Consider the following 27995-nt stretch of genomic DNA (forward strand, 5'->3'; position numbering starts at 1 on the left):
ATGTTAGTCTACTGATGGGGCAGTCTGTTAATATGTTAGTCTACTGATGGGGGCAGTTGGTTAATATGTTAGACTACTGATGGGGCAGTTGGTTAATATGTTAGTCTACTGATGGGGCAGTTGGTTAATATGTTAGTCTACTGATGGGGCAGTTTGTTAATATGTTAGTCTTCTGATGGGGGCAGTTTGTTAATATGTTAGTCTACTGATGGGGCAGTTTGTTAATATGTTAGTCTACTGATGGGGCAGTTTGTTAATATGTTAGTCTACTGATGGGGGCAGTTGGTTAATATGTTAGACTACTGATGGGGGCAGTTGGTTCATATGTTAGTCTGCTGATAGGGGGCAGTTGGTTAATATGTTAGTCTACTGATGGGGCAGTTTGTTAATATGTTAGACTACTGATGGGGCAGTTGGTTAATATGTTAGTCTACTGATGGGGGCAGTTGGTTAATATGTTAGTCTACTGATGGGGCAGTTTGTTAATATGTTAGTCTACTGATGGGGCAGTTGGTTAATATGTTAGTCTACTGATGGGGGCAGTTGGTTAATATGTTAGTCTACTGATGGGGCAGTTGGTTCATATGTTAGTCTACTGATGGGGCAGTTGGTTAATATGTTAGACTACTGATGGGGCAGTTGGTTAATATGTTAGTCTACTGATGGGGCAGTTGGTTAATATGTTAGTCTACTGATGGGGCAGTTTGTTAATATGTTAGTCTTCTGATGGGGGCAGTTTGTTAATATGTTAGTCTACTGATGGGGCAGTTTGTTAATATGTTAGTCTACTGATGGGGCAGTTTGTTAATATGTTAGTCTACTGATGGGGGCAGTTGGTTCATATGTTAGTCTGCTGATAGGGGGCAGTTGGTTAATATGTTAGTCTACTGATGGGGGCAGTTGGTTAATATGTTAGACTACTGATGGGGGCAGTTGGTTAATATGTTAGACTACTGATGGGGGCAGTTGGTTAATATGTTAGACTACTGATGGGGCAGTTGGTTAATATGTTAGTCTACTGATGGGGGCAGTTGGTTAATATGTTAGACTACTGATGGGGGCAGTTGGTTAATATGTTAGACTACTGATGGGGGCAGTTGGTTAATATGTTAGACTACTGATGGGGCAGTTGGTTAATATGTTAGACTACTGATGGGGGCAGTTGGTTAATATGTTAGTCTACTGATGGGGGCAGTTGGTTAATATGTTAGTCTACTGATGGGGCAGTTGGTTAATATGTTAGACTACTGATGGGGCAGTTTGTTAATATGTGTAGGAATACCTTTTGCGCTGACATGACAAAATATGCCATTTGTTGTTGGGTTAATGATCACAGTTGTATAAAAATAAGCCTTGTCTTTGGTGTTATGATCCCGATCACACACAGATTAGATTGTATTTTGCGGTGGTGTTTATTGGAACTTTTCTTTACTTTACCATCTCAGTATCAGAAGTCTGCAATCAGACCCGAGGCATCAGTTGGAAGGGCATTTGATTTCCAGAGGTGGGCGCATTTTATAAATGGTTGTAATAGTAAAGACCATAGGCAGCTCGTGAGTTTCAAGTTTGGGGAAGCTTACAATTTATCCTACCATTTCTACTTATCTGCGTGCCAGTTGTGAATATTTATATATGCACATTTTTGTGGAACAGTTTAATTTCAATTCGTTTTTTTCAAATCATTATCACGTGGTTAATCATTGGCTGCTAAAGACATGAGCATAGAACTCAGAGATAGCCCATAGGCCAATGCAGCAGTAGGCCTATAACTTCCATCCTCAGTCATAGGCCTAAAGCCGACAAAATAAAAACAGTAGAAAATATCCTGATGAAAATTCTGGTTATTTCAATCACATTCATCTCTCTTCTCCACCTGTCTGCCTCCCTTTCTATCTGTTTTGACTTGAGCTATTGCTAGTGAAGTTCGACATTTGCATTAAATTATCACAGTGTCGGCCCGATCCTGTTGCTAACGAACTTGCAAGATTGTATCAACTAGCTTATTTCCTGCCCTCGACGTTTCCTGCGCCAGTGAGTTTTGGGATAGGAAGCTGTTTTTTTTATGACATTTCCACTGGATATATGGGATCATCAGATCATTATATTTTGCTCCTTCACATCGAGTCTGGTGATTATCGAGGCCAGTAGTGTTGGAAAGATTTTTCAAATACTGAGGAACTATCATTTGCAATGGATGTTTAAAAAACAGACTTTGTTGAGTTGTGTGAGGCGAAGAAAAAAATACGTGCTCTACGTGGCAAGTTTAAGACAATCCGAAACAAGACATTGACAAACGGGCACTTGCCTACATAGCATGCATTCTGGAGACGCACCACATTTTCACCACACCTCCCTCCCCTTCTTCCTGTCTCAATATTTTAAATTCTACTCAAGATACATGATCTTCACACATATTTTAGACGCTTGTCACTGACAGCCGCAAATCAATCAGCTAGACCAATTGCCACGTGCACTACCCAAAATACAGCCTTCCCACACTTGTGATTTGAAACAATCCCCAGCAATTTTTTTAATAGAAGCTAATGATCCTATGTGGCTAAGCCATGCACCCTGGTGAAGTATTTTGAAATCTTTTATTTAGACAGGAGTAATTATATAATTTTGTCTCAACATCAATTTAATTTAGGGCAATCCGGCATCCTAACAGTGCACTGTGACCCCGCCAACTTTCCTTTCCAATTCGTAAAAGGCTGAAACCAGATATCTGAATATAATCCGAGCGAAACAGCGCCGCTCTATATGTCGCCCATGTATCTGATGCTGTCTGGTCAGAAATAGTATGACATGAAATACTCTTTTAGTCCAGACAGCGTCAGATACATTGTCTACACACACTGAGACAGATAGGGGGCGCTGTTTTGCTCGTTCTGATGCTTTAACTGGTATTGATTTGTCTTTCTGACGGCGCGCGTCTCCGTTAAATAAATAATCAGTATTTCAGTATTTTATTTGGAAGGGAAATGAGGTAAGGTAGGGTGGGCGAGGCCCCCTAAGGCCGGCCCATAACGCCGGCCCTGGACTGCTTGCATGAGACATTAAAGGGAATGTCACCCTGGTCATTATCTGTCATCCATTTTTATCCACAAGATGGTTCATTCTGGATATGCAGGATATGTAAATTCTCCGAAGAAATGGAGAAGTAATTAACATATTTTCTGTTTTCAGCTTTCTTTTTGGAGCTATAAATTGGTATGTTTGTGGTATTTTCAAAAATATTGATTATTTTATTATGCTGTCATCACAGGAAATGGATTGTGAGGTTACAGGTATCTGTGGTTATGTAAACCTTACTTTTATTCTGTGTATGGAATGTTAATATTATTTTGTTGATGATATAAAAAAATAACATTAAAAAATTCATGTAGATGAGACATTTAGAAAATATCCAATAAACATGCTGTATGTTCTGTGTTTAAATCAAATCAAATGTTATTGGTCACCTACACATATTTAGCAGATAATATTGCGGGTGTAGCGAAATGCTTGTGTTGTAGGCTACGGTGTGAAGGAGTCAAATAACAACAACTTAATGGATAATCAATATTATTGATTGTTCTCTGAGCATATAACTCATGAAGAGGATACTTCCTAAAAGTTCCCCACAACGTTCCTACATTACATGGAGCTAATCAAACTGCTGTATTCATTTGGAAGACAAGTAACATAGTTCATACCTCATATTGAGGCACATTATATAACAAATGGACAAGGGAAGGGAACCAGTAGCATCCCTCAACAGAAAATACTTGTTGGATTGGATTACTCTCAGAATGATGCTATATATGACAACAACTCACCATTTTAAATCTCAGTTGTGCACCCATATCTCTCTCTCTCTCTCTCGCTCTCTCGCTCTCTTTTTTTTCTCTCTCTCTTCTGTCTCTAGCTTGGCAGCCTCTAAAGAAGCCGCGGCTCGAAAAGCTGCCTCCCCAATGCCTCCCTCGGAGTTCTTGGACAAACTCATGGGCAAAGTTTCGGGTTACGATGCAAGAATCAGACCTAATTTTAAAGGTAGGAGCAGCCACCAAGACACAGTGGGATTGAACAGGAATGTAGCCAAGCACAAGCAGAAAAAACATATTCCAGTCAGGATCGTAAAGAGAGGACAGTGTAGTTAAACTATGAAATCTATATAATATGAATATATATTACACCTTTATTGTACTATTGATTTGGGCTTTAGCAAATAATTCGGATTAAAATGTGTTGGTTCTTTAAATACATTTTTTCAAGTGAGGTCATTTTCACACATTAAACACAACACTTATTAACCATTTTTTTCTACACATTTCAACACTTTTGGCACCTTAAACACTTCACACTTTTAAACCTTAAAATATTGAATTAAGCTGTTACGATATTCACAAATCCTCAATATATTTACAGGATGTGGCTACAATGAAATGGAGTCATGTTATTATTTCATTGTTTAAGGCTGGCTACATTCCTGTAAAAACATCACAACCGTCTCAGTATCCTGAATGTCTGTTTGGTGGTATAGGCAGTGTGTTGCTAAACATGTTTCCATAACATTAAAAGTGACCTTTCCCTCTATGGAAGAACCCATAAAGATACATGTCAGAGGTTTCCTTATTGAACTATGGTCAGCAATACAGCTACGTTATGATAACTCAGTCCAAGCTATGATGTTCAATGGTAGAGCACCGTTACGTTGGAGTGTTTGAAAGAACTCTTCATAATTTTCAATGGTAGAGCACCGTTACGTTGGAGTGTTTGAAAGAACTCTTCATCATTTTGATGAGAGTTCCTCTATTTTACAATATTTTCTGCTCTAGTATTAATACTACAATTATTATCAGTGCATCCTTATCTGAGGTGGTATAATAATTTACATATTATTTCACCTTATGGTAATATATATATACCATAAGGTGAAATAATATATATATATATATATTCTGGAATATTACCCTCACAATTCCGTAATTGTGAGGGTCTATAATAATAAGACTAAAATATGAATCCAATGGTCTGCATGAGAAAGCGCTCTCACAAACAACCCGTTTCCATACCATACACTGAGATTGGTTCTGAAGACATTCGAAGGAATTTGATTGTGATTATCTATCTAACATACATGCTTTGATACTTTGCAAATATTTCACGTTAACTAACTACAATGTGACTACTACTCTGTGTAACATGTAACATGATGTTTTGGCCCATGAATTGCTGTGCCTTTTACAGGTATATTACATGTGATTTCCATGAGTATGACATCTCAGTATATGCAGTACTGAATCCAGGAGTGTTTGCTGTGACTAAGCATGAATTATTCAGCCTGCTAGAGTTGCAAAACCACATCGACTCATACAGTTTGACTACATAACGTCTTTTCACAATACTCACTTCGCTCACGATGTTCACTGCAACAACAACAACAACAACAAAACAACAACGCTTTTTCTTTGCTGTATAAACTGTTTTCTGTTCAGAGGCTTTGTATGAATGTATTGAATGTTGTTTTTAAGCCGACGTCTCAATTCACAGTGATAACATCATGACAGATTGTATGATGTGCTGGTCTTGTCTGGCACCTGTAGAGTTCTGCTCTCACCTAAACCTACTATATCACAGTTACTTTGATATATGAAACTAGAGTCTTGTGTGTATTGTGATCCACTGCTGTAATATAACCCTCCATCACAGTGTACACTTCCCAGAGAAAGTGCTCACTACAGGATCAGCTCAGCCTCAGTGGGCTTGTCAAGTGCACTAATACAAGGAGCACAATAGCAGTGTTTTTGCTAGTGAGTCTAAATAAGGTCGGATATTCAAACTCAAATGAAAACTAACAGTGTTCTAATGTAACATGTCTTTGCATATTAAGGAAAAATACATTACTTTACGTAATGTATAATGTTAATCATATGACTGGTGTGTGGCGAGAGGCCTATTGTCATGGGATGGAACAATGTGAAATAGATTCAGAGGTTAGTCATGGCTGTCAGGTCAACTCTGTATTGTAGTGTGAGTGGTAGACTCACTCATTCAAGCAGTCCTTCTCCCATCCCTGCCAGCCACACACATTAATCCCATTCATGAAATTAACAGGCCGGCAGGTCATTTCTTAATAATGAACGTCTGGTAGAAAGACTAAGAAACGTCTTCATCAGAGCTCCGAGAATGATTGTTGTTTATAAGATATACAGTAAACACAGTGCAACTTTAGAACTGCATCTATATTCTATACAATTAGAATGGTAAAGATATCCTTTATACAATTAGAATGGTAAAGATATCCTTTATACAATTAGAATGGTAAAGATATCCTTTATACAATTAGAATGGTAAAGATATCCTTTATACAATTAGAATGGTAAAGATATCCTTTATATAATTAGAACTTCAAAAATATTGTTTATAGAATTGTAGAACTGCAAAGGCATTCTTTAGAACATTAGAATGTTAGAACGTTAGAAGGCATTCTTTGGAACATTAGAACGTTAGAAGGCATTCTTTAGAACATTAGAACGTTAGAAGGCATTCTTTAGAACAATAGAACGTTAGAACTGCTTAGGGTCCTTTAGAATATTAGAACGCTACTACTGCTAAGGAATTCTTTAGAACATTAGAATGTTAGAACTGCTAAGGCATTCTTTAGAACATTAGAATGTTAGAACGTTAGAAGGCATTCTTTGGAACATTAGAAGGTTAGAACATTAGAAGGCATTCTTTGGAACATTAGAATGTTAGAACGTTAGAAGGCATTCTTTAGAACATTAGAACGTTAGAAGGCATTCTTTAGAACATTACAATGTTAGAACTGCTAAGGCATTCTTTAGAACATTAGAACGTTAGAAGGCATTCTTTAGAACATTAGAATGTTAGAACGTTAGAAGGCATCCTTTAGAACAATAATACGTTAAAAAAATAAAACTGCTAAGGGTCCTTTAGAATATTAGAACGCTAGAACTGCTAAGGCATTCTTTAGAACATTAGAATGTTAGAACGTTAGAAGGCATTCTTTAGAACATTAGAATGTTAGAACGTTAGAAGGCATTCTTTAGAACATTAGAACGTTAGAAGGCATTCTTTAGAACATTACAATGTTAGAACTGCTAAGGCATTCTTTAGAACATTAGAACATTAGAAGGCATTCTTTAGAACATTAGAATGTTAGAACGTTAGAAGGCATTCTTTAGAACAATAATACGTTAAAAAAATAAAACTGCTAAGGGTCCTTTAGAATATTAGAACGCTAGAACTGCTAAGGCATTCTTTAGAACATTAGAATGTTAGAACGTTAGAAGGCATTCTTTAGAACATTAGAATGTTAGAAGGCATTCTTTAGAACATTAGAATGTTAGAACGTTAGAAGGCATTCTTTAGAACATTAGAATGTTAGAAAGTTAGAAGGCATTCTTTAGAACATTAGAATGTTAGAACTTTAGAAGGCATTCTTCAGAACATTAGAATGTTAGAACGTTAGAAGGCATTCTTCAGAACATTAGAATGTTAGAACGTTAGAAGGCATCCTTTAGAACATTAGAATGTTAGAACGTTAAAAGGCATTCTTCAGAACATTAAAATGTTAGAACGTTAGAAGGCATTCTTTAGAACATTAGAATGTTAAAAGGCATTATTTAGAACATTACAATGTTAGAACTGCTAAGGCATTCTTTAGAACATTAGAATGTTAGAACGTTAGAAGGCATTCTTTAGAACATTAGAATGTTATAAGGCATTCTTTAGAACATTAAAATGTTTGAACGTTAGAAGGAATTCTTTAGAACATTAGGATGTTAGAACGTTAGAATACATTCTTTAGAACATTAGAATGTTAGAACGTTAAAAGGCATTCTTTAGAACAATAGAACGTTAGTTCTGCTAAGGCTTCCTTTAGAATATTAGAACGCTAGAACTGCTAAGGCATTCTTTAGAACATTAGAATGTTAGAACGTTAGAAGGCATTCTTTAGAACATTAGAACGTTAGAAGGCATTCGTTAGAACATTAGAATGTTAGAACTGCTAAGGCATTCTTTAGAACATTAGAATGTTAGAACGTTAGAAGGCATTCTTTAGAACATTAGAATGTTAGAACGTTAGAAGGCATCCTTTAGAACATTAGAATGTTAGAACGTTAGAAGGCATTCTTCAGAACATTAAAATGTTAGAACGTTAGAAGGCATTCTTTAGAACATTAGAATGTTAGAACGTTAGAAGGTATTCTTTAGAACATTAGAATGTTAGAACTGCTAAGGCATTCTTTAGAACATTAGAATGTTAGAACGTTAGAAGGCATTCTTTAGAACATTAGAATGTTAGAACTTTAGAAGGCATTCTTCAGAACATTAGAATGTTAGAACGTTAGAAGGCATTCTTCAGAACATTAGAATGTTAGAACGTTAGAAGGCATCCTTTAGAACATTAGAATGTTAGAACGTTAAAAGGCATTCTTCAGAACATTAAAATGTTAGAACGTTAGAAGGCATTCTTTAGAACATTAGAATGTTAAAAGGCATTATTTAGAACATTACAATGTTAGAACTGCTAAGGCATTCTTTAGAACATTAGAATGTTAGAACGTTAGAAGGCATTCTTTAGAACATTAGAATGTTATAAGGCATTCTTTAGAACATTAAAATGTTTGAACGTTAGAAGGAATTCTTTAGAACATTAGGATGTTAGAACGTTAGAATACATTCTTTAGAACATTAGAATGTTAGAACGTTAAAAGGCATTCTTTAGAACAATAGAACGTTAGTTCTGCTAAGGCTTCCTTTAGAATATTAGAACGCTAGAACTGCTAAGGCATTCTTTAGAACATTAGAATGTTAGAACGTTAGAAGGCATTCTTTAGAACATTAGAACGTTAGAAGGCATTCGTTAGAACATTAGAATGTTAGAACTGCTAAGGCATTCTTTAGAACATTAGAATGTTAGAACGTTAGAAGGCATTCTTTAGAACATTAGAATGTTAGAACGTTAGAAGGCATCCTTTAGAACATTAGAATGTTAGAACGTTAGAAGGCATTCTTCAGAACATTAAAATGTTAGAACGTTAGAAGGCATTCTTTAGAACATTAGAATGTTAGAACGTTAGAAGGTATTCTTTAGAACATTAGAATGTTAGAACTGCTAAGGCATTCTTTAGAACATTAGAATGTTAGAACGTTAGAAGGCATTCTTTAGAACATTAGAATGTTAGAAAGTTAGAAGGCATTCTTTAGAACATTAGAATGTTAGAACGTTAGAAGGCATTCTTTAGAACATTATAATGTTAGAACGTTAGAAGGCATTCTTTAGAACATTATAATGTTAGATGGCATTCTTTAGAACATTAGAATGTTTGAACTGCTGAGCCATTCATTAGAACATTAGAATGTTAGAACGTTAGAAGCCATTTTTAGAACATTAGAACGATAGAACTGCTAAGGCATTCTTTAGAACATTGGAATGTTAGAACATTAGAAGACATTCTTTAGAACATTAGAATGTTAGAACGTTAAAAGGCATTCTTTAGAACATTAGAACGTTTGAACTGCTGAGGCATTCTTTAGATCATTAGAATGTTAGAACGTTAGAAGACATTCTTTAGAACATTAGAACATTAGAACTGCTAAGGCATTCTCTGTAGGTCTAACAAAGGAGCACACCTCCTCAATCTACCACCATCTCTGCTAATGTGGTGGCACAGCAACAGTGAAAAACAGGGAGAGAATAGCAGAGAATTGCCTGAAGCTTCGGATGTGCCGGCATGAGAGGAAATTACACTGATCATGACTGGGACTCACTGTGGGGAACCCTTCTAATTGATTTAGCAGGTTCTCTATTGGAATGGGAAAAAGGAAATATCCTTCTGACACATTTGGGATCTCCCATACATGGTCTACGAGTTTCTTTTAAACATTTAATTAATTCCACTTTAACGTTCATTCTCCAGCAACGACGATGAAGGTTAAGGTAGTCTTGACTGATTATTTACCCTGCTAGCTTTCCCCTCGCACCTCTGATGAGCTATAGGCAGGGTGACAGGTGTAATCTAGGGCTCCACTCTGCCTGCACTGCAGTGATGAACAGTGGTGGGGGGTACAGCTGTGACTCCAGTCTCCTCTTCAACCTTGTCCCTCCTCATCAGTCACAGTGAGGAGCAGCTTGGCCGACAACCATGAGGCTGTGCAGATTCCACCAAAATACACATCACCACCCCACCCTGTCAGTCAGTCAGTCATCACCCCACCCTGGGTTGTTACTGCTGCTTCTGATGCCTGTCAGACAGTCAGACAGCCAGTCAGACAGCCAGTCAGACAGTCAGTCAGACAGTCAGTCAGACAGCCAGTCAGACAGCCAGTCAGACAGTCAGTCAGACAGTTAGTCACACAGTCAGACAGCCAGTCAGTCAGACAGCCAGTCAGACAGTCAGTCAGACAGTTAGTCACACAGTCAGACAGCCAGTCAGTCAGACAGTCAGTCAGACAGCCAGTCAAACAGACAGTCAGTCAGACTGCCAGTCAGACAGTCAGCCAGTCAGTCAGCCAGCCAGACAGCCAGTCAGACAGCCAGTCAGACAGTCAGTCAGACAGTCAGACAGCCAGTCAGACAGTCAGTCAGTCACTTAGTCCTCTCTGTTGTCTCCTCTTACTCTCACTTCCTTTTTAAAGCCTGCCATGTCACATCACAGTGATGATCAGTGTAACCAAACGCTTTCACAATGAACTAGCTGTGTCACTTTGCTTCTGAATTAGTTTGTAAATCAACATCTGTAAATATACAGTCCTTGCTGCCGTATATTTACTGTTTCTGGCTTCTGTCTTATTTTTCCCTACGCATGGATGTGTCTTTCACCTGTTATGTATCTCTCTCCCTCTCCCTCTCCCTCCCCCCCCCCCCCTCTCTCTCTCTCTCTCTCTCTCTCTCTCTCCCCCTCTCTCTCTCCCTCTCTTTCTCTGTTCTACCTCTTCTTCTTCTCCTTTGCTTTTTGTTTCAACCTACCTGACTGGGGAGATGAAATATTATTAGCTGGTGGAGCTTGACGTTCATTTGGTGTTATCAGCACTTGTTTAATGGGTAGCTAATAGGATTAATGGAATACCCTAATGAGAGAGGGGGGAGGGCGCAGTGTTCAGATGCTGCTGTGTTCATATACACATGGCAACAGGGAACCAACTGGACTGATCTGCTGACTACTTCAGGAACATTAAAGGAATGGGGTTCAGTAAAGAACACAACCCTAAACAGAGTTAATATCACACACACACGCACACGCACGCACGCACGCACGCACGCACGCACGCACGCACGCACGCACGCACGCACACACACACACACACACACACACACACACACACACACACACACACACACACACACACACACACACACACACACACACACACACACACACACACACACACACCAATCACTAACTACATTACTTGTTGACATTGAAACTTCAGTCTGCCTTCTTAAAAACAATTTAATTATTTTTGTTAATCTACTATGTTTGATGAATGAGGATACATTCAGCTACTCCGGATGCTCGACTCTTGGATCTAGACATTTGGACTGACGTACCGTACTGAACTGGAAGTAGATGTTTGATATCATTTCAGGACTGAATCTCCCTGAGTTATAACATAAGTATTGATCATGTTTCAAAGTCTAGGGAGAGGCAAAATTGCAAGGACACAGCAGACTGTTGAATGGATGATGTAGCAGTCAGCCCACTGTTGGAGGATAGGACAGGACAGGATAGGACAGGATAAGACAGGACAGGATAAGACAGGACAGGATAGGACAGGATAGGACAGGATAAGACAGGACAGGACAGGATAAGACAGGACAGGATAGGATAGGACAGGATAGGACATGATAGGACAGGATAAGACAGGGCAGGATAGGACAGGATAGGATAGGACAGGATAGGACAGAATAAGACAGGACAGGATAAGACAGGATAGGACAGGTTTGGACAGGATAGGACAGGACAGGATAAGACAGGATAGGACAGGACAGGATAGGACAGGATAAGAGTAGTAGTATCCAACCATCCGTTACTGTAATACTTAGTACAAATCTGTTCCTAGTATACGTCTACTGTACATGTAAACATAGGAGAAAGACCTTTTAAAATAAATAAACTTGCCTCATTCTATTTATTTGAATGAGATAATATCAAGGCCATGTATTTATTAAAACCCTATTATTGGGAGTTTGCCCTTGATGTTGTTATTCAGCATGATATCAAACATTAACACTCTTTAATTGAATGAATGGCATGTGAGAATGATTGGATTGTTGAATTGGATGTTGCATCTCTCTATCTGATCACTGAAGCTTCTCTAATATTACTGCGAGGAGAGAAGATGGTGTCATGAAGGCTACTGTCACTTCCTGTCATTTGGGTCATTTAATTTCTAATACTGGGAAGTGGGAAAACGGTGACCACACTTGAGTGTGACATTAAAGTTGACATATAATTGTTTACTCTGACAATATAATTCAAGGCCCCCCCCCAAGCGACTGTTTTTATTTTTCATGCTAGACGGTTTTAACTGTCGCCTTTCGGAGATTTGTGCTTTTGTGAAACGGTGCGTGAGTGAGACGCTACCAGGCCCAGATGGATTCATTCTATAAATGCGATTGTACATTCTTATAGCTGATTTTTCACTCTTTTTTGAATGTTACACAAAGCCTTTTATTTGCTGTACCTCTTTGTAATATATGGAGAATTGATTTTACACACTGCTAGTTATTTGCCAGTATGAGATCGCAAGCTTTGAACAAAGAAAACAGTCAAAGCTCTGGTTTAATGTTTGGATCAGGTTTTCAGATCTCAAATAGAGGATAAGCTCAGGCTTAGGTTGACACAGAGGGATTGCCTTGCATGCAGAGTGTAAAAACAAGAGGAAAAATAATCCTCACTAGATCCAGCCAGATTATAGAGTTTGAATCACCTGTCTACAACAGTTCATGGTCATGCAGAATACTTTCCATCTATCTTAAAAGAACGATTTCCTTTTCTCCTGACGTTGATAGATTACAATATCCCCACAAAGACTTGAGCTCTGTGTAGTCGCCATCTCTCATCAATGACACTTGCCACGTATAGGAAAGTAGTCAGGCTGCATGCCGCCTGGTTTACAAATTCAATGCGCCTCCGGAGCAAAAATAGGACATTTATCAACACACAATCTCTGTTGAGAAAATACATTTACTATGTGCCTAAGAATAATAGTTCATCTGTGTCGACAGGAGATAGTAATTAGGAAAGGACCGGCAGTATTTCAAATGAGCAGCAAATGTCGTCTGAGAGAGGAGCAACCTTTCTGTTGAACTAATTAAGATCTTCTGAATTTTGGCAGAAAGTTATGGAAATGTGCTGTATGTTTGTGCTAATGTATGTGTTATGTACAGTACCTTATCATTAACAGCCTTTGGATGTAAAAGGTGAGATTGAACAGGTTGAAATATTAAGGTTATTATCAGGTATTTGGTGTTATCTTTTGCATGCCTTATTTATTTTACACACTTACCAAATAAGTGCAATCAATAATGGGACTAATTCTTCTATCTTTAATTGTAATTAACTGGTTTGTTGTGCTGGATTGGTGAAAAGCCAACCAGGTTTGAAATGATGCATGGCCAACTTCAGTCATGGCAATTCATAAAAAAGGTCATTTCTGTAACGACTGGAAAAAGCCCAGGTACTGTAAAACAATGAATTGCTCACGTCTGTGTGTGAGCCTTTGTGTTTTATATCTCTTCGTTCACTAAGTACACTCCCTGTTCCTGTTCTCTTGTGTTGCACCAATTTTGCTGCTCAGTTGCAGGGGTCCCCCCGAGTGGAAGAGGTAAAAATATAATTTTTTTAGATTAACAAAATCTAAAAAAATAAGATTTTTATATCCCATTTATTAGAAAATTAGTTTGAATCACTTACCAGTTGCTTGATAAGAAAATGTAAGCATTTAAGCATTTAAAGCCAAATGATGCAAGCAGATCTAAGCGAAGCCAGTTTGACATGTAGTCTATGCATCTTTCCTTTGTCTGATGTTTTTCATCTTAGTGCATTTTGCTAACCTCACCTTCTGCCTCCCGTGAAGAACTATGCCTTGCACCCCTCCTCTACCCCTCCTCTCATCTCTGCATCGCCTCCTCTCCTGCCCGACCCGCTATGACGTTCTCCAACACAAACTCGTGCATCCCTCCTTCCTGCTATTGCCTTCAGTAATTTGGCCACCACAATATTTCCTTCCTTTCCCTGCCGCACACTTACCTGTATAAGTTCTGAAGTGTTGGCAAGTTGTGATACTAGATGTGTTTTTAATTGTTGTTTTCCGCTTTGAGAAAAACAATGTGAGTACTTGCTGTTAGAGTATGTTGTGTTTTAATCATGATCTTCTTTTATTATTAGACCCACAAGGCCCCAAAACAGAAGCTTCTCACAAGAAAGGTACTTTCTTTTTATTCATCACTGAATAAAGTATGCAAGTCACTCTCTCGCTCAACGCCACTCAGGCAATCTTCATGTTTATAGCCTTAAAAAAAAAAAAAAAAAAAAAAAAAAAAATAAGCACATTTAAGGTGTAATCTTAAAGGGGATACATGTGTTTCCTGTTAATGCATTATGTTGTGAGGGGTATCAGTCTGCTGATAGTATATCGTCAAATTTGTCTTGAAAGAGATTTTTGTCGAACAGCTGGCAATTAAGAACTTGGCTCAAAACATTAGTCCAATGTCAGCAATATTTCAAACTGTTTTGTTTGTACTTTATGTCGACGTGGTCTCTTCTGTCTTTTTGCTAATTGTTGTTCTGGATGCGAAAGTGTGCATACAACTTTGAAAGATGCACAGAAAAATGTTACTTTGGGTAAAAACAAGCTTTTTACAGTTGGTAAGCTTTGCTGTCAAAGTTTTATGATACATCACAGGAGGTTGGTGGCACCTTAATTAGGGAGGACGGGCTCGTGGTAATGACTGGAGCGGAATCAGTGGAATGGTATCAAATACATCAAACGCATGGTTTCCATGGTTTCCATGTGTTTGATGCCATTCCATTTGTTCTGTTCCAGACATTATTATGAGCCGTCCTCCCCTCAGCAGCCTCCACTGTGATACGTGTTTATTATATTTGTAACGGCTGTCTAATTCCTCCTCCTCGGATGAGGAGAAGGAGTATGGATCGGACCAAAACGCAGCGTTGTATGCAGATATAACAAAATTTATTTAAACAAGACAAAACACGAAGAACACTTGAAATGATTACAAAATAACAAACGACGTAGACAGACCTGAACTTGAGAATTTACAATATAACACGAAGAACAGGAACAGACTAACCAAACGAACGAACACGAAACAGTCCCGTGTGGTGCGACAGACACAGACACAGGAACACTCACCCACAAACAAACAGTGAGAACAGCCTACCTTAATATGGTTCTCAATCAGAGGAAACGTCAAACACCTGCCCCTAATTGAGAACCATATCAGGCAACACATTTAACCCAACATAGAAACACATAACATAGACTACCCACCCAGCTCACGTCCTGACCAACTAAACAAAGTTTAAACAAAGGAAAATAAGGTCAGGAACGTGACAATATTCTGATGTAGAGAGGAGTGGAGATATTATCCTGTTGGGATGATTATAATGTAGAGAGGAGTGGAGATATTATCCTGTTGGGATGATTATAATGTAGAGAGGAGTGGAGATATTATTCTGTTGGGATGATTATAATGTAGAGAGGAGTGGAGATATTATCCTGCTGGGATGATTATAATGTAGAGAGGAGTGGAGATATTATCCTGCTGGGATGATTATAATGTAGAGAGGAGTGGAGATATTATCCTGTTGGTATGATTATAATGTAGAGAGGAGTGGAGATATTATCCTGTTGGTGTAACGGTGGTCCTCCTCCTCTTCAACCGAAAAGGAGGAGTAGTGATGGAACCAAGGCGCAGCGGGTTGTGAACACATAATTTATTCAAAGAAAACACGAAAACACGAACTCGACTAAAACTAACAAAACAACAAACGGTGTAGACAGACCTGGACGACGAACTCACATAAACACGAAGAACGCACGAACAGGGAAAATAGCCTACACATAAATGACGATGAACAAACAAACCGAACAGTCCCGTATGGTGCGACAAACACTGACACAGGAGACAACCACCCACAACGAACACAGTGAAACAACCTACCTAAATATGACTCTTAATTAGAGGAACGCCAAACACCTGCCTCTAATCAAGAGCCATACCAGGCAACCCTAAACCAACATAGAAACAGAAAACATAGAATGCCCACCCAAACTCACGTCCTGACCAACTAACACATACAACAAACTAACAGAAATAGGTCAGGAACGTGACATAACCCCCCCCATAAGGTGCGAACTCCGGGCGCACCAGCACAAAGTCTAGGGGAGGGTCTGGGTGGGCATCTGACCACGGTGGTGGCTCAGGCTCAGGGCGAGGTCCCCACCCCACCATAGTCAATCCCAGCTTCCATCTCCCCCTACAAATGACCACCCTCATACTACACCCATTTAATCCTTTGGGTAACATCAATACAAGGGGCAGCCCCGGGATAGAGGGATAGCTCAGGACAGAGGGATAGCTCAGGACAGAGGGATAGCTCAGGATAGAGAGGTAGCTCAGGATAGAGGGGCAACTCCGGACTGAAAGGCAGCTCCGGACAGAGAGACAGCTCTGGACTGAGGGGCAGTTCTGAATAAATAGCCGCTCTGGGCTGAGGGACAGCTCATGACTGGCTGACGGCTCTGGAGGCTCATGGCTGGCTGACGGCTCTGGACGCTCATGGCTGGCTGACGGCTCTGGACGCTCATGGCTGGCTGACGGCTCTGGACGCTCATGGCTGGCTGACGGCTCTGGACGCTCATGGCTGGCTGACGGCTCTGGACGCTCATGGCTGGCTGACGGCTCTGGACGCTCATGGCTGGCTGACGGCTCTGGACGCTCATGGCTGGCTGACGGCTCTGGACGCTCATGGCTCACTGGCGGCTCTGGCAGATCCTGTCTGGTTGGCGGCTCTGGCAGATCCTGTCTGGTTGGCGGCTCTGGCAGATCCTGTCTGGTTGGCGGCTCTGGCAGATCCTGTCTGGTTGGCGGCTCTGGCAGATCCTGTCTGGTTGGCGGCTCTGGCAGATCCTGTCTGGTTGGCGGCTCTGGCAGATCCTGTCTGGTTGGCGGCTCTGACGGCTCGGGACAGACGGGCGGCTCTAATGGCTCGGGACAGATGGATGGCTCAGACGGCGCTGGGGAGACGGATGGCTCAGACGGCGCTGGGGAGACGGATGGCTCAGACGGCGCTGGGGAGACGGATGGCTCAGACGGCGCTGGGGAGACGGATGGCTCAGACGGCGCTGGGGAGACGGATGGCTCAGACGGCGCTGGGGAGACGGATGGCTCAGACGGCGCTGGGGAGACGGATGGCTCAGACGGCGCTGCGGAGACGGATGGCTCAGATGGCGCTGCGGAGACGGATGGCTCAGACTGCTCCTGTCTGGCGGAAGGCTTTGGCTGCTCCTGTCTGGCGGAAGGCTCTGTAGGCTCATGGCAGACGGGCAGCTTTGCAGGCTCATGGCAGACAGGCAGTTCATGCGCCGTTGGGCAGACGGCAGACTCTGGCCGGCTGAGACGCACTGTAGGCCTGGTGCGTGGTGCCGGAACTGGAGGCACCGGACTGGGGACACGCACTTCAAGCCTAGTGCGGGGAGCAGGGACAGGGCACACTGGACTCTCAAAGCGTGCTATATTCCTGGTGCGTGGTACCGGCACTGGTGGCACCGGGCTGAGTGCACGCACATCAGGACGAGTACGGGGAGAAGGAACAGTGTGTACAGGGCTCTGGAGACGCACAGGTGGCTTAGTGCGTGGTGCCGGAACTGGAGGCACCGGGCTGGAGACACGCACCATAGAGAGAGTGCGTGGAGGAGGAACAGGGCTCTGGAAACGCACTGGAAGCCTGGTGCGTAGTGTAGGCACTGGTGGTACTGGGCTGGGGCGGGAAGGTAGTGCCGGAAATACCGGACCGTGCAAGCATACTGGCTCCCTTGAGCACCGAGCCTGCCCAACCTTACCTGGTTGAATGCTCCCCGTCGCCCGCCCAGTGCGGGGAGGTGGAATAACCCGCACCGGGCTATGTAGGCGAACCGGGGACACCATGCGTAAAGCTGGTGCCATGTAAGCCGGCCCAAAGAGACGTACTGGTGGCCAGATATGTAGAGCCGGCTTCATGGCACTTGGCTCAATGCTCAATCTAGCCCTACCAGTGCGGGGAGGTGGAATAACCCGCACTGGGCTATGCACACGTACAGGAGACACCGTGCGCTCTACTGCGTAACACGGTGTCTGCCCGTACTCCCGCTCTCCACGGTTAGCCTGGTAAGTGGGCGTAGGTCTCCTACCTGCCCTTGGCCCACTACCTCTTAGCCCCCCCCCCCAAGAAATTTTTGGGTGGTACTCACGGGCTTTTCGGGCTTCCGTGCTAGACGCGTCCCCTCATAACTCCGGTTCCCTTCTCCGGTTGCCTCTGCTCTCCTCAGTGCCTCCAGCTGTTCCCATGGGAGGCGATCCCTTCCAGCCAGGATCTCCTCCCATGTGTAGCAACCTTTACCGTCCAATACATCGTCCCAAGTCCATTCCTCCTTCTTGCGCTGTCCCTTACTCCGTTTACACCGCTGCTTGATTCTGGATTGGTGGGTGGTTCTGTAACGGTGGTCCTCCTCCTCTTCAACCGAAAAGGAGGAGTAGTGATGGAACCAAGGCGCAGCGGGTTGTGAACACATAATTTATTCAAAGAAAACACGAACTCGACTAAAACTAACAAAACAACAAACGGTGTAGACAGACCTGGACGACGAACTCACATAAACACGAAGAACGCACGAACAGGGAAAATAGCCTACACATAAATGACGATGAACAAACAAACCGAACAGTCCCGTATGGTGCGACAAACACTGACACAGGAGACAACCACCCACAACGAACACAGTGAAACAACCTACCTAAATATGACTCTTAATTAGAGGAACGCCAAACACCTGCCTCTAATCAAGAGCCATACCAGGCAACCCTAAACCAACATAGAAACAGAAAACATAGAATGCCCACCCAAACTCACGTCCTGACCAACTAACACATACAACAAACTAACAGAAATAGGTCAGGAACGTGACAGTTGGGATGATTATAATGTGGAGATATTATCCTGTTGGGATGATTATAATGTAGAGAGGAGTGGAGATATTATCCTGCTGGGATGATTATAATGTAGAGAGGAGTGGAGATATTATCCTGCTGGGATGATTATAATGTAGAGAGGAGTGGAGATATTATCCTGTTGGGATGATTATAATGTAGAGAGGAGTGGAGATATTATCCTGTTGGGATGATTATAATGTGGAGATATTATCCTGTTGGGATGATTATAATGTAGAGAGGAGTGGACATATTATTCTGTTGGGATGATTATAATGTAGAGAGGAGTGGAGATATTATCCTGCTGGGATGATTATAATGTAGAGAGGAGTGGAGATATTATCCTGTTGGGATGATTATAATGTAGAGAGGAGTGGAGATATTATCCTGTTGGGATGATTATAATGTGGAGATATTATCCTGTTGGGATGATTATAATGTAGAGAGGAGTGGACATATTATTCTGTTGGGATGATTATAATGTAGAGAGGAGTGGAGATATTATCCTGTTGGGATGATTATAATGTCGAGAGGAGTGGAGATATTATCCTGTTGGGATGATTATAATGTAGAGAGGAGTGGAGATATTATCCTGTTGGGATGATTATAATGTAGAGAGGAGTGGAGATATTATCCTGTTGGGATGATTATAATGTAGAGAGGAGTGGAGATATTATCCTGTTGGGATGATTATAATGTAGAGAGGAGTGGAGATATTATCCTGTTGGGATGATTATAATGTAGAGAGGAGTGGAGATATTATCCTGTTGGGATGATTATAATGTGGAGATATTATCCTGTTGGGATGATTATAATGTGGAGATATTATCCTGTTGGGATGATTATATATAAGGGATAGCTGGTGCTACAGATCACTCCATTCATTTAAAGACTAAAATACCTCAATGGCTACTTGACCTCTTTTCCTCCTAACAAGAGATTACCTGCTATACATGCCAGGGATTATTAATTACCTGTCTGCCTTTTGGCTGAAACATGGCATCTGTATTGTAATTAGAATGAATTAGAGAGGTTGTTGCTGAAACATGGCATCTGTATTGTAATTAGAATGAATTAGAGAGGTTGTTGCTGAAACATGGCATCTGTATTGTAATTAGAATGAATTAGAGAGGTTGTTGCTGAAACATGGCATCTGTATTGTAATTAGAATGAATTAGAGAGGTTGTTGCTGAAACATGGCATCTGTATTGTAATTAGAATGAATTAGAGAGGTTGTTGCTGAAACATGGCGTCTGTATTGTAATTAGAATGAATTAGAGAGGTTGTTGCTGAAACATGGCATCTGTATTGTAATTAGAATGAATTAGAGAGGTTGTTGCTGAAACATGGCGTCTGTATTGTAATTAGAATGAATTAGAGAGGTTGTTGCTGAAACATGGCGTCTGTATTGTAATTAGAATGAATTAGAGAGGTTGTTGCTGAAACATGGCGTCTGTATTGTAATTAGAATGAATTAGAGAGGTTGTTGCTGAAACATGGCATCTGTATTGTAATTAGAATGAATTAGAGAGGTTGTTGCTGAAACATGGCATCTGTATTGTAATTAGAATGAATTAGAGAGGTTGTTGCTGAAACATGGCATCTGTATTGTAATTAGAATGAATTAGAGAGGTTGTTGCTGAAACATGGCATCTGTATTGTAATTAGAATGAATTAGAGAGGTTGTTGCTGAAACATGGCATCTGTATTGTAATTAGAATGAATTAGAGAGGTTGTTGCTGAAACATGGCATCTGTATTGTAATTAGAATGAATTAGAGAGGTTGTTGCTGAAACATGGCATCTGTATTGTAATTAGAATGAATTAGAGAGGTTGTTGCTGAAACATGGCATCTGTATTGTAATTAGAATGAATTAGAGAGGTTGTTGCTGAAACATGGCATCTGTATTGTAATTAGAATGAATTAGAGAGGTTGTTGCTGAAACATGGCATCTGTATTGTAATTAGAATGAATTAGAGAGGTTGTTGCTGAAACATGGCATCTGTATTGTAATTAGAATGAATTAGAGAGGTTGTTGCTGAAACATGGCGTCTGTATTGTAATTAGAATGAATTAGAGAGGTTGTTGCTGAAACATGGCATCTGTATTGTAATTAGAATGAATTAGAGAGGTTGTTGCTGAAACATGGCGTCTGTATTGTAATTAGAATGAATTAGAGAGGTTGTTGCTGAAACATGGCATCTGTATTGTAATTAGAATGAATTAGAGAGGTTGTTGCTGAAACATGGCATCTGTATTGTAATTAGAATGAATTAGAGAGGTTGTTGCTGAAACATGGCATCTGTATTGTAATTAGAATGAATTAGAGAGGTTGTTGCTGAAACATGGCATCTGTATTGTAATTAGAATGAATTAGAGAGGTTGTTGCTGAAACATGGCATCTGTATTGTAATTAGAATGAATTAGAGAGGTTGTTGCTGAAACATGGCATCTGTATTGTAATTAGAATGAATTAGAGAGGTTGTTGCTGAAACATGGCGTCTGTATTGTAATTAGAATGAATTAGAGAGGTTGTTGCTGAAACATGGCGTCTGTATTGTAATTAGAATGAATTAGAGAGGTTGTTGCTGAAACATGGCGTCTGTATTGTAATTAGAATGAATTAGAGAGGTTGTTGCTGAAACATGGCATCTGTATTGTAATTAGAATGAATTAGAGAGGTTGTTGCTGAAACATGGCGTCTGTATTGTAATTAGAATGAATTAGAGAGGTTGTTGCTGAAACATGGCGTCTGTATTGTAATTAGAATGAATTAGAGAGGTTGTTGCTGAAACATGGCATCTGTATTGTAATTAGAATGAATTAGAGAGGTTGTTGCTGAAACATGGCGTCTGTATTGTAATTAGAATGAATTAGAGAGGTTGAACAATCAATGGAACGCATGAATTTCCTTTTGTTTTAATTGAAATGAATCTCTCTATATATTTAACAACAACTGTGTTTAACTGTTTTTAAACATAATCATATTTGTTTGTGCAACTTGCTAAATGAGATGATTGTATGAATAGGGGAAATTGTAAAAGGGATGTATTCATTATTCATTCTTTTAAATATGCGATATGGACAGCATTACTGGAAGCAGAATGACTTTGATCAACAAAATGTGTGTGTGCGTGCGTGCGTGCGTGCGTGCGTGCGTGCGTGCGTGCCGTGCCGTGCCGTGCCGTGCCGTGCCGTGCGTGCGTGCGTGCGTGCCGTGCCGTGCGTGCCGTGCCGTGCCGTGCCGTGCCGTGCCGTGCCGTGCGTGCCGTGCCGTGCGTGCCGTGCCGTGCGTGCCGTGCCGTGCCGTGCCGTGCGTGCCGTGCCGTGCCGTGCCGTGCCGTGCCGTGCGTGCCGTGCCGTGCCGTGCGTGCCGTGCCGTGGCGTGCCGTGCCGTGCCGTGCGTGCCGTGCCGTGCCGTGCCGTGCCGTGCGTGCCGTGCCGTGCGTGCCGTGCCGTGCGTGCCGTGCGTGCCGTGCCGTGCCGTGCCGTGCCGTGCCGTGCCGTGCCGTGCCGTGCCGTGCCGTGCCGTGCCGTGCCGTGCCGTGCCGTGCCGTGCCGTGCCGTGCCGTGCCGTGCCGTGCCGTGCCGTGCCGTGCCGTGCCGTGCCGTGCCGTGCCGTGCGTGCCGTGCCGTGCCGTGCCGTGCCGTGCGTGCCGTGCCGTGCCGTGCCGTGCGTGCCGTGCCGTGCCGTGCCGTGCCGTGCCGTGCGTGCCGTGCCGTGCCGTGCCGTGCCGTGCCGTGCGTGCATGTGTGTGTGAGAGATTATATTATAGTCAGTGCCGTACTTAAAGCAGTATTTAACAGAGCGGATGACCCGGTCCAGATTTCAGCCATTCATTTCAGCTGATCTCCTCTCCTCTCCTGCTATAGACACCAACTAAGGAAAATGTGATTTTATCCATACCTAGCTATGGATTTAATATACTGTTTACACATTTCTAAATTCTATACTTGAATTTGAACATATTTTCTTGTCACGATTGCAATCAACACACTTTAATATATATTTTGGTTAAAACCAAACCCGCTCTAGTGTTTGCTAAGCCTAAATAAAGTCTTATCACCTTACTTGTAATTTACAGATTCAAACTGAGCTGCCCTGTTTCACCAAATCACATAAAAGTTAATTTGTGGAATTTCTTTCCTTCTCAATGCGTTTGAGCCAATCAGTTGTGTTGTGACAAGGTAGGGGTGGTATACAGAAGATAGCCCTATTTGGTACAAGACCAAGTCCAAGAACAGCTCAAATAATCAAAGAGAAACGATAGTCCATTATTACTTTAAGACATGAAGGTCATTCAACTTTGGTATTTTCTTCAAGTGCAGTCGCAAAAACCATCAAGCGCAATGATGAAACTGGCTCTCATGAGGGCCATCATAGGAAAGGAAGACCCAGAGTTACCTCTGCTGCAGAGTTACCAGCCTCAAAAATTGCAGCCCAAATAAAGGCTTCACAGAGTTCAAGTAACAGGCACGTCTCAACATCAACTGTTCAGAGGAGACTGCGTGAATCAGGCCTTCATGGTCGAATTGCTGCAAAGAAACCACTTCTAAAGGACACCAATAATAAGAAGAGACTTTCTTGGGCCAAGACTGATGAGTCCAAATTTGAGATTTTTGGTTCCAACTGCCATGTTTTTGTGCGACGCAAAGTAGGTGAACGGATGCTCTCCACATGTGTGGGTCCCACCGTGAAGCATGGAGGAGGAGGTGTGATGGTGTGGGGGTGCTTTGCTGGTGACAATGTCGGTGATTTATTTACAATTCAAGGCACACTTCAGCATGGCTAACATAGCATTCTGCAGTGATACACCATCCCATCTGGTTTGGGCTTAGTGGGACTATCATTTGTTTTTCATCAGGACAATCACTCAACACACCTCCAGGCTGTGTAAGGGCTATTTGACCAAGAAGGAGAGTGATGGAGTGCTGCATCAGATGACCTGGCCTCCACAATCACCTGACCTCAACCCAATTGAGATGGTTTGGGATGAGTTGGACCGCAGAGTGAAGGAAAAGCAGCCACCAAGTTCTAAGCATATATGGGAACTCCTTCAAGGCTGTTGGAAAAGCATTCCAAGTGAAGCTGGTTGAGAGAATGCCAAGAGTGGTTGGCTACTTTGAAGAATCTCTAATATAAAATATATTTTGATTTGTTTAACACTTTTTTTTTTTACTACATTACTACATGTGTAATTTGATGTCTTAACTATTATTTTACAATCTATAGAAGAAGAAAAAATTATATATATATATATACAGTATATATAAACCCTTGAATGAGTAGGTGTGTCCAAACTTTTGACTGGTACTGTATGTGAAATGAATTGAGATATTTGAAATAGTATTTGAACCCAGGCTGGTAGGTATAGCCTACAGTTAATTGCTGCTGTTTGACATGGAAATGATTAGAAATAGAGAACAGATTGATACAGTTGGTCCCTGTCTGGTTAGTATGTGACGTCACTAGTATTAAAATCCATTATTTTGTCTTTTTTTAATTTATTTTTTTACTTTTATTTAACTATACAGGTCAGTTAAGAACAAATTCTTATTTACAATGACGGCCTACACCGGCCAAACCCGGACAACGCTGGGCCAATTGTGCACCGCCCTATGGGACTCCCAATCACGGCCAGATGTGATGCAGCCTGGATTCAAACCAGGGACTGTAGTGACGCCTCTTGCACTGAGATGCAGTGCCTTTAGACCGCTGTGCCACTCGGGAGCCCCTAACCAGTTCAATATCACCAATCCACTAGTCTACTATCAGCTGGAATGATTGACCGACCACAGCTTCATTTGATTTGCCCTCTCAACAGAGTGCTTCCTGTACTCAGTCGATTGCTTCAGCTGATGACTGATACAGCGGTGCTCAGTATCATGGTACCCCTAACCTCCCCCCACACTCTTGTTTTCACTCTCAAGATGATTAAAACACTAAGCAAAGAGCGAACATCACAACGGCTGCTAAAATCATTGACTGATCCATTTTATTCCTTCCGTCACACTGCCTACCAGCTCCATGCGGTATACCTCTCTCTTGGCATGCATTCCAAATGGCATCCTATTCCCTATATAGCGTCACTACTTCTGACCAGAGTCCTATGAGCCTTTTGATGGGTCAAAAGTAGTGCACTATATAGGGAATAGGGTGCCATTTGGAATGTAGCCCATCTCTCTCTCTCTCTCTCTCTCTCTCTCTCTCTCTCTCTCTCTCTCTCTCTCTCTCTCTCTCTCTCTCACTCTCTCGCTCGCTCTCTTTGTCTATCTCTCTCCATCTCTTTCTATCTCTCTCTCTCTCTCTCTCTCTCTCTCTCCGTTCTTCTCTCTCTCTCTCTCTCTCTCTCTCTTTGTCTCTCTCTCTCTTTCTCACTCTCTCTCTCTCTTTGTCTCTCTATACCTGTCCGTCTCTTTTTCTTCTCTCTCTCTGTAATCCACTGGAATAATGCCCTCGTCAACTGTTCTGCGTTCGGTATCCCGAGCCACGGCCCAGATATTGATTAATGTCTTTCTCTAGTCACACTCCTCTAAGGCTGTCATGTTCTCCCATCTGTCACAGCTAACCCAGGGCCCAGGAAAAGGCTCATTTAGTCGCCTGTCATTACTTATAGACATGTGACATAGCAAACTCAGAGTAGCTAGGCTCTTAGCTGGCCGTCAGATCCAGCCATCAAGAGCTTTCAGCGACACTGCCAAATGGCTTCCTATTCCCTGTAAAGTGCACTGCTTTTGACCAGGGTCCATAGGAGTTGGGTTAAATGCGGAAGACACATTTCAGTTGAATGTATTCAGTTGTACAATTGACTAGCAATCCCCCCTTTTCCCTTTCCCCTTTCACATAGGGCTCTCGTAGGGCTCTCGTCAAATGTAGTGCACTATATAGGTGCCCTGTCCTTTATATAGTGCTCTACATAAGGAATAGGGTGCCATTTTAGATGCAGCTTCAGGGCCTACATCGATCCCGCTAGTTAGCTGCCCACTGACTTTGAATACATTTCACTTAAATAATGAGACATTGAGAGGAACCCTGCTGTCATGGAACCTGTCAAGGATGTCCTATAATGACATTTAGTTTCTCATAAAAGCCTCCTCCTGAATGCCAGCCAGCTCAGAAAAAGTTTATCTTTATAAGTGCACGCTGTTAAAGCAGTGAATGTGATGCAGGGTGAGAATGTATAGGGGAAGATTGGAAGTTGGAACAACCATTTGTCATGTTGCATAGTCCAATTAAAATGTGACAGAAATATTATTTTTTACTGCATATAGCTGTTGTTTGTTACGTTACAGTCTTATTCTAAAATGGATTAAATATAAAAATGTCCTCGTCAATCTACACACAATACCCCATAATGACATCACAATACCCCATAATGACAAAGCAACATTTATTTATTTTTTAAAAACGGAAATATATCACATTTACATAAGTATTCAGAACCTTTACTCTGTACTTTGTTGAAGTACCTTTGGCAGCGATTACAGACTCGAGTCTTCTTGGGTATGACAATACAAGCTTGGCACACCTGTATTTGAGCAGTTTATCCCATTCTTCTCTGTAGAACCTCTTGGGTTCTGTCAGGTAGGATGGGGAGCTGCACAGCTATTTTCAGGTCTCTCTTTAAAGATGTGTGATCGGGTTGAAGTCCGGGCTCTGGCTGGGCCACTCAAGGACATTCAGAGACTTGTCCCGAAGCCACTCCTGCGTTGTCTTGGCTGTGTGCTTAGGGACGTTGTCCTGTTGGAAGGTGAACTTTCACCAGAGTCTGAGATCCTGAGCGCTCTGGATCAGGTGTCATCAAGGATCTCTTGGTACTTTGCTCTGTTCATCTTTCCCTCGATCCTGACTAGTCTCCCAGTCCCTGCCACTGAAAAACATCCGCACAGCATGATACTGCCACCACCATGCTTCACCGTAGGGATGGTGCCAGGTTTCCTCCAGACGTGATGCTTGGCATTCAGGCAAAAGAGTTCAATCTTGGTTTCAACAGACCAGAGAATCTTGTTTCTCATGGTCTGAGAGTCCTTTAGGTGCCTTTTGGCAAACTCCAAGTGGGTTGTCATGTGCCTTTTACTGAGGAGTGGCTTCCATCTGGCCACTCTACCATAAAGGCCTGATTGGTGGAGTGCTGCAGAGATGGTTGTTCTTCTGGAAGGTTCTCCCATCTCCACAGAGGAACTCTGGAGCTCTGTCAGAGTAACCATCAGGTTCTTGGTGACCTCCCTGACCAAGGCCCTCCCCGATTGCTCAGTTTGGCCGGGCGACCTGCTCTAGGAAGAGTTGGTGGTTCCAAACTTCTTCCATTTAAGAATGATGGAGGCCACTGTGTTCTTGGGGACCTTCAATGCTGTAGATATTTTTGGGTACCCTTCCCCAGATCTGTGCCTCGACACAATCCTGTCTCGGAGCTCTACGGACAACTCCTTCGACCTCATGGCTTGGTTTTTGCTCTGACATGCCTTGTCAACTGTGGGACCTTATAATATAGACAGCTGTGTGCCTTTCCAAATCATGTCCAATCAATTGAATTTACCACAGGTGGACTCCAATCAAGTGGTAGAAAAGTCTCAATGATGATCAATGGAAACAGGATGCACCTGAGCTAAATGTTGAGTCAGATAGCAAAGGGTTTGAATACTTATGTAAATAAGTTATTTCAGTTTTTTATTTTGAATAAATGTGCACAAATATATAAAAACGTATTTTCGCTTTTGTCTGAATACTTTCTGAATGCACTGTATGTATCAAATGAAGAAAAAAAAAAC

At 41.8% G+C, this 27995-nt stretch overlaps 1 protein-coding gene across 1 annotated transcript in view; it reads left to right on the top strand.

The window, feature by feature from the left end:
* Positions 1–3902: 3902 nt before the first annotated feature.
* Positions 3903–27995, top strand: part of LOC120062176 (glycine receptor subunit alphaZ1) — a gene marked incomplete at its 5' end in the record, with an annotated part of 87792 nt that continues 63699 nt past the window's right edge. Inside the window, 2 exons of the mRNA XM_039011982.1 lie at positions 3903–4032; positions 14403–14441. Coding sequence (XP_038867910.1) covers positions 3903–4032; positions 14403–14441 — 169 coding nt within the window. The remainder of the gene's footprint in view (positions 4033–14402; positions 14442–27995) is intronic.

Source organism: Salvelinus namaycush, chromosome 17, assembly GCF_016432855.1.
Source record: "Salvelinus namaycush isolate Seneca chromosome 17, SaNama_1.0, whole genome shotgun sequence".
In the NCBI taxonomy this organism is placed as follows: Eukaryota; Metazoa; Chordata; class Actinopteri; order Salmoniformes; family Salmonidae; genus Salvelinus; species Salvelinus namaycush.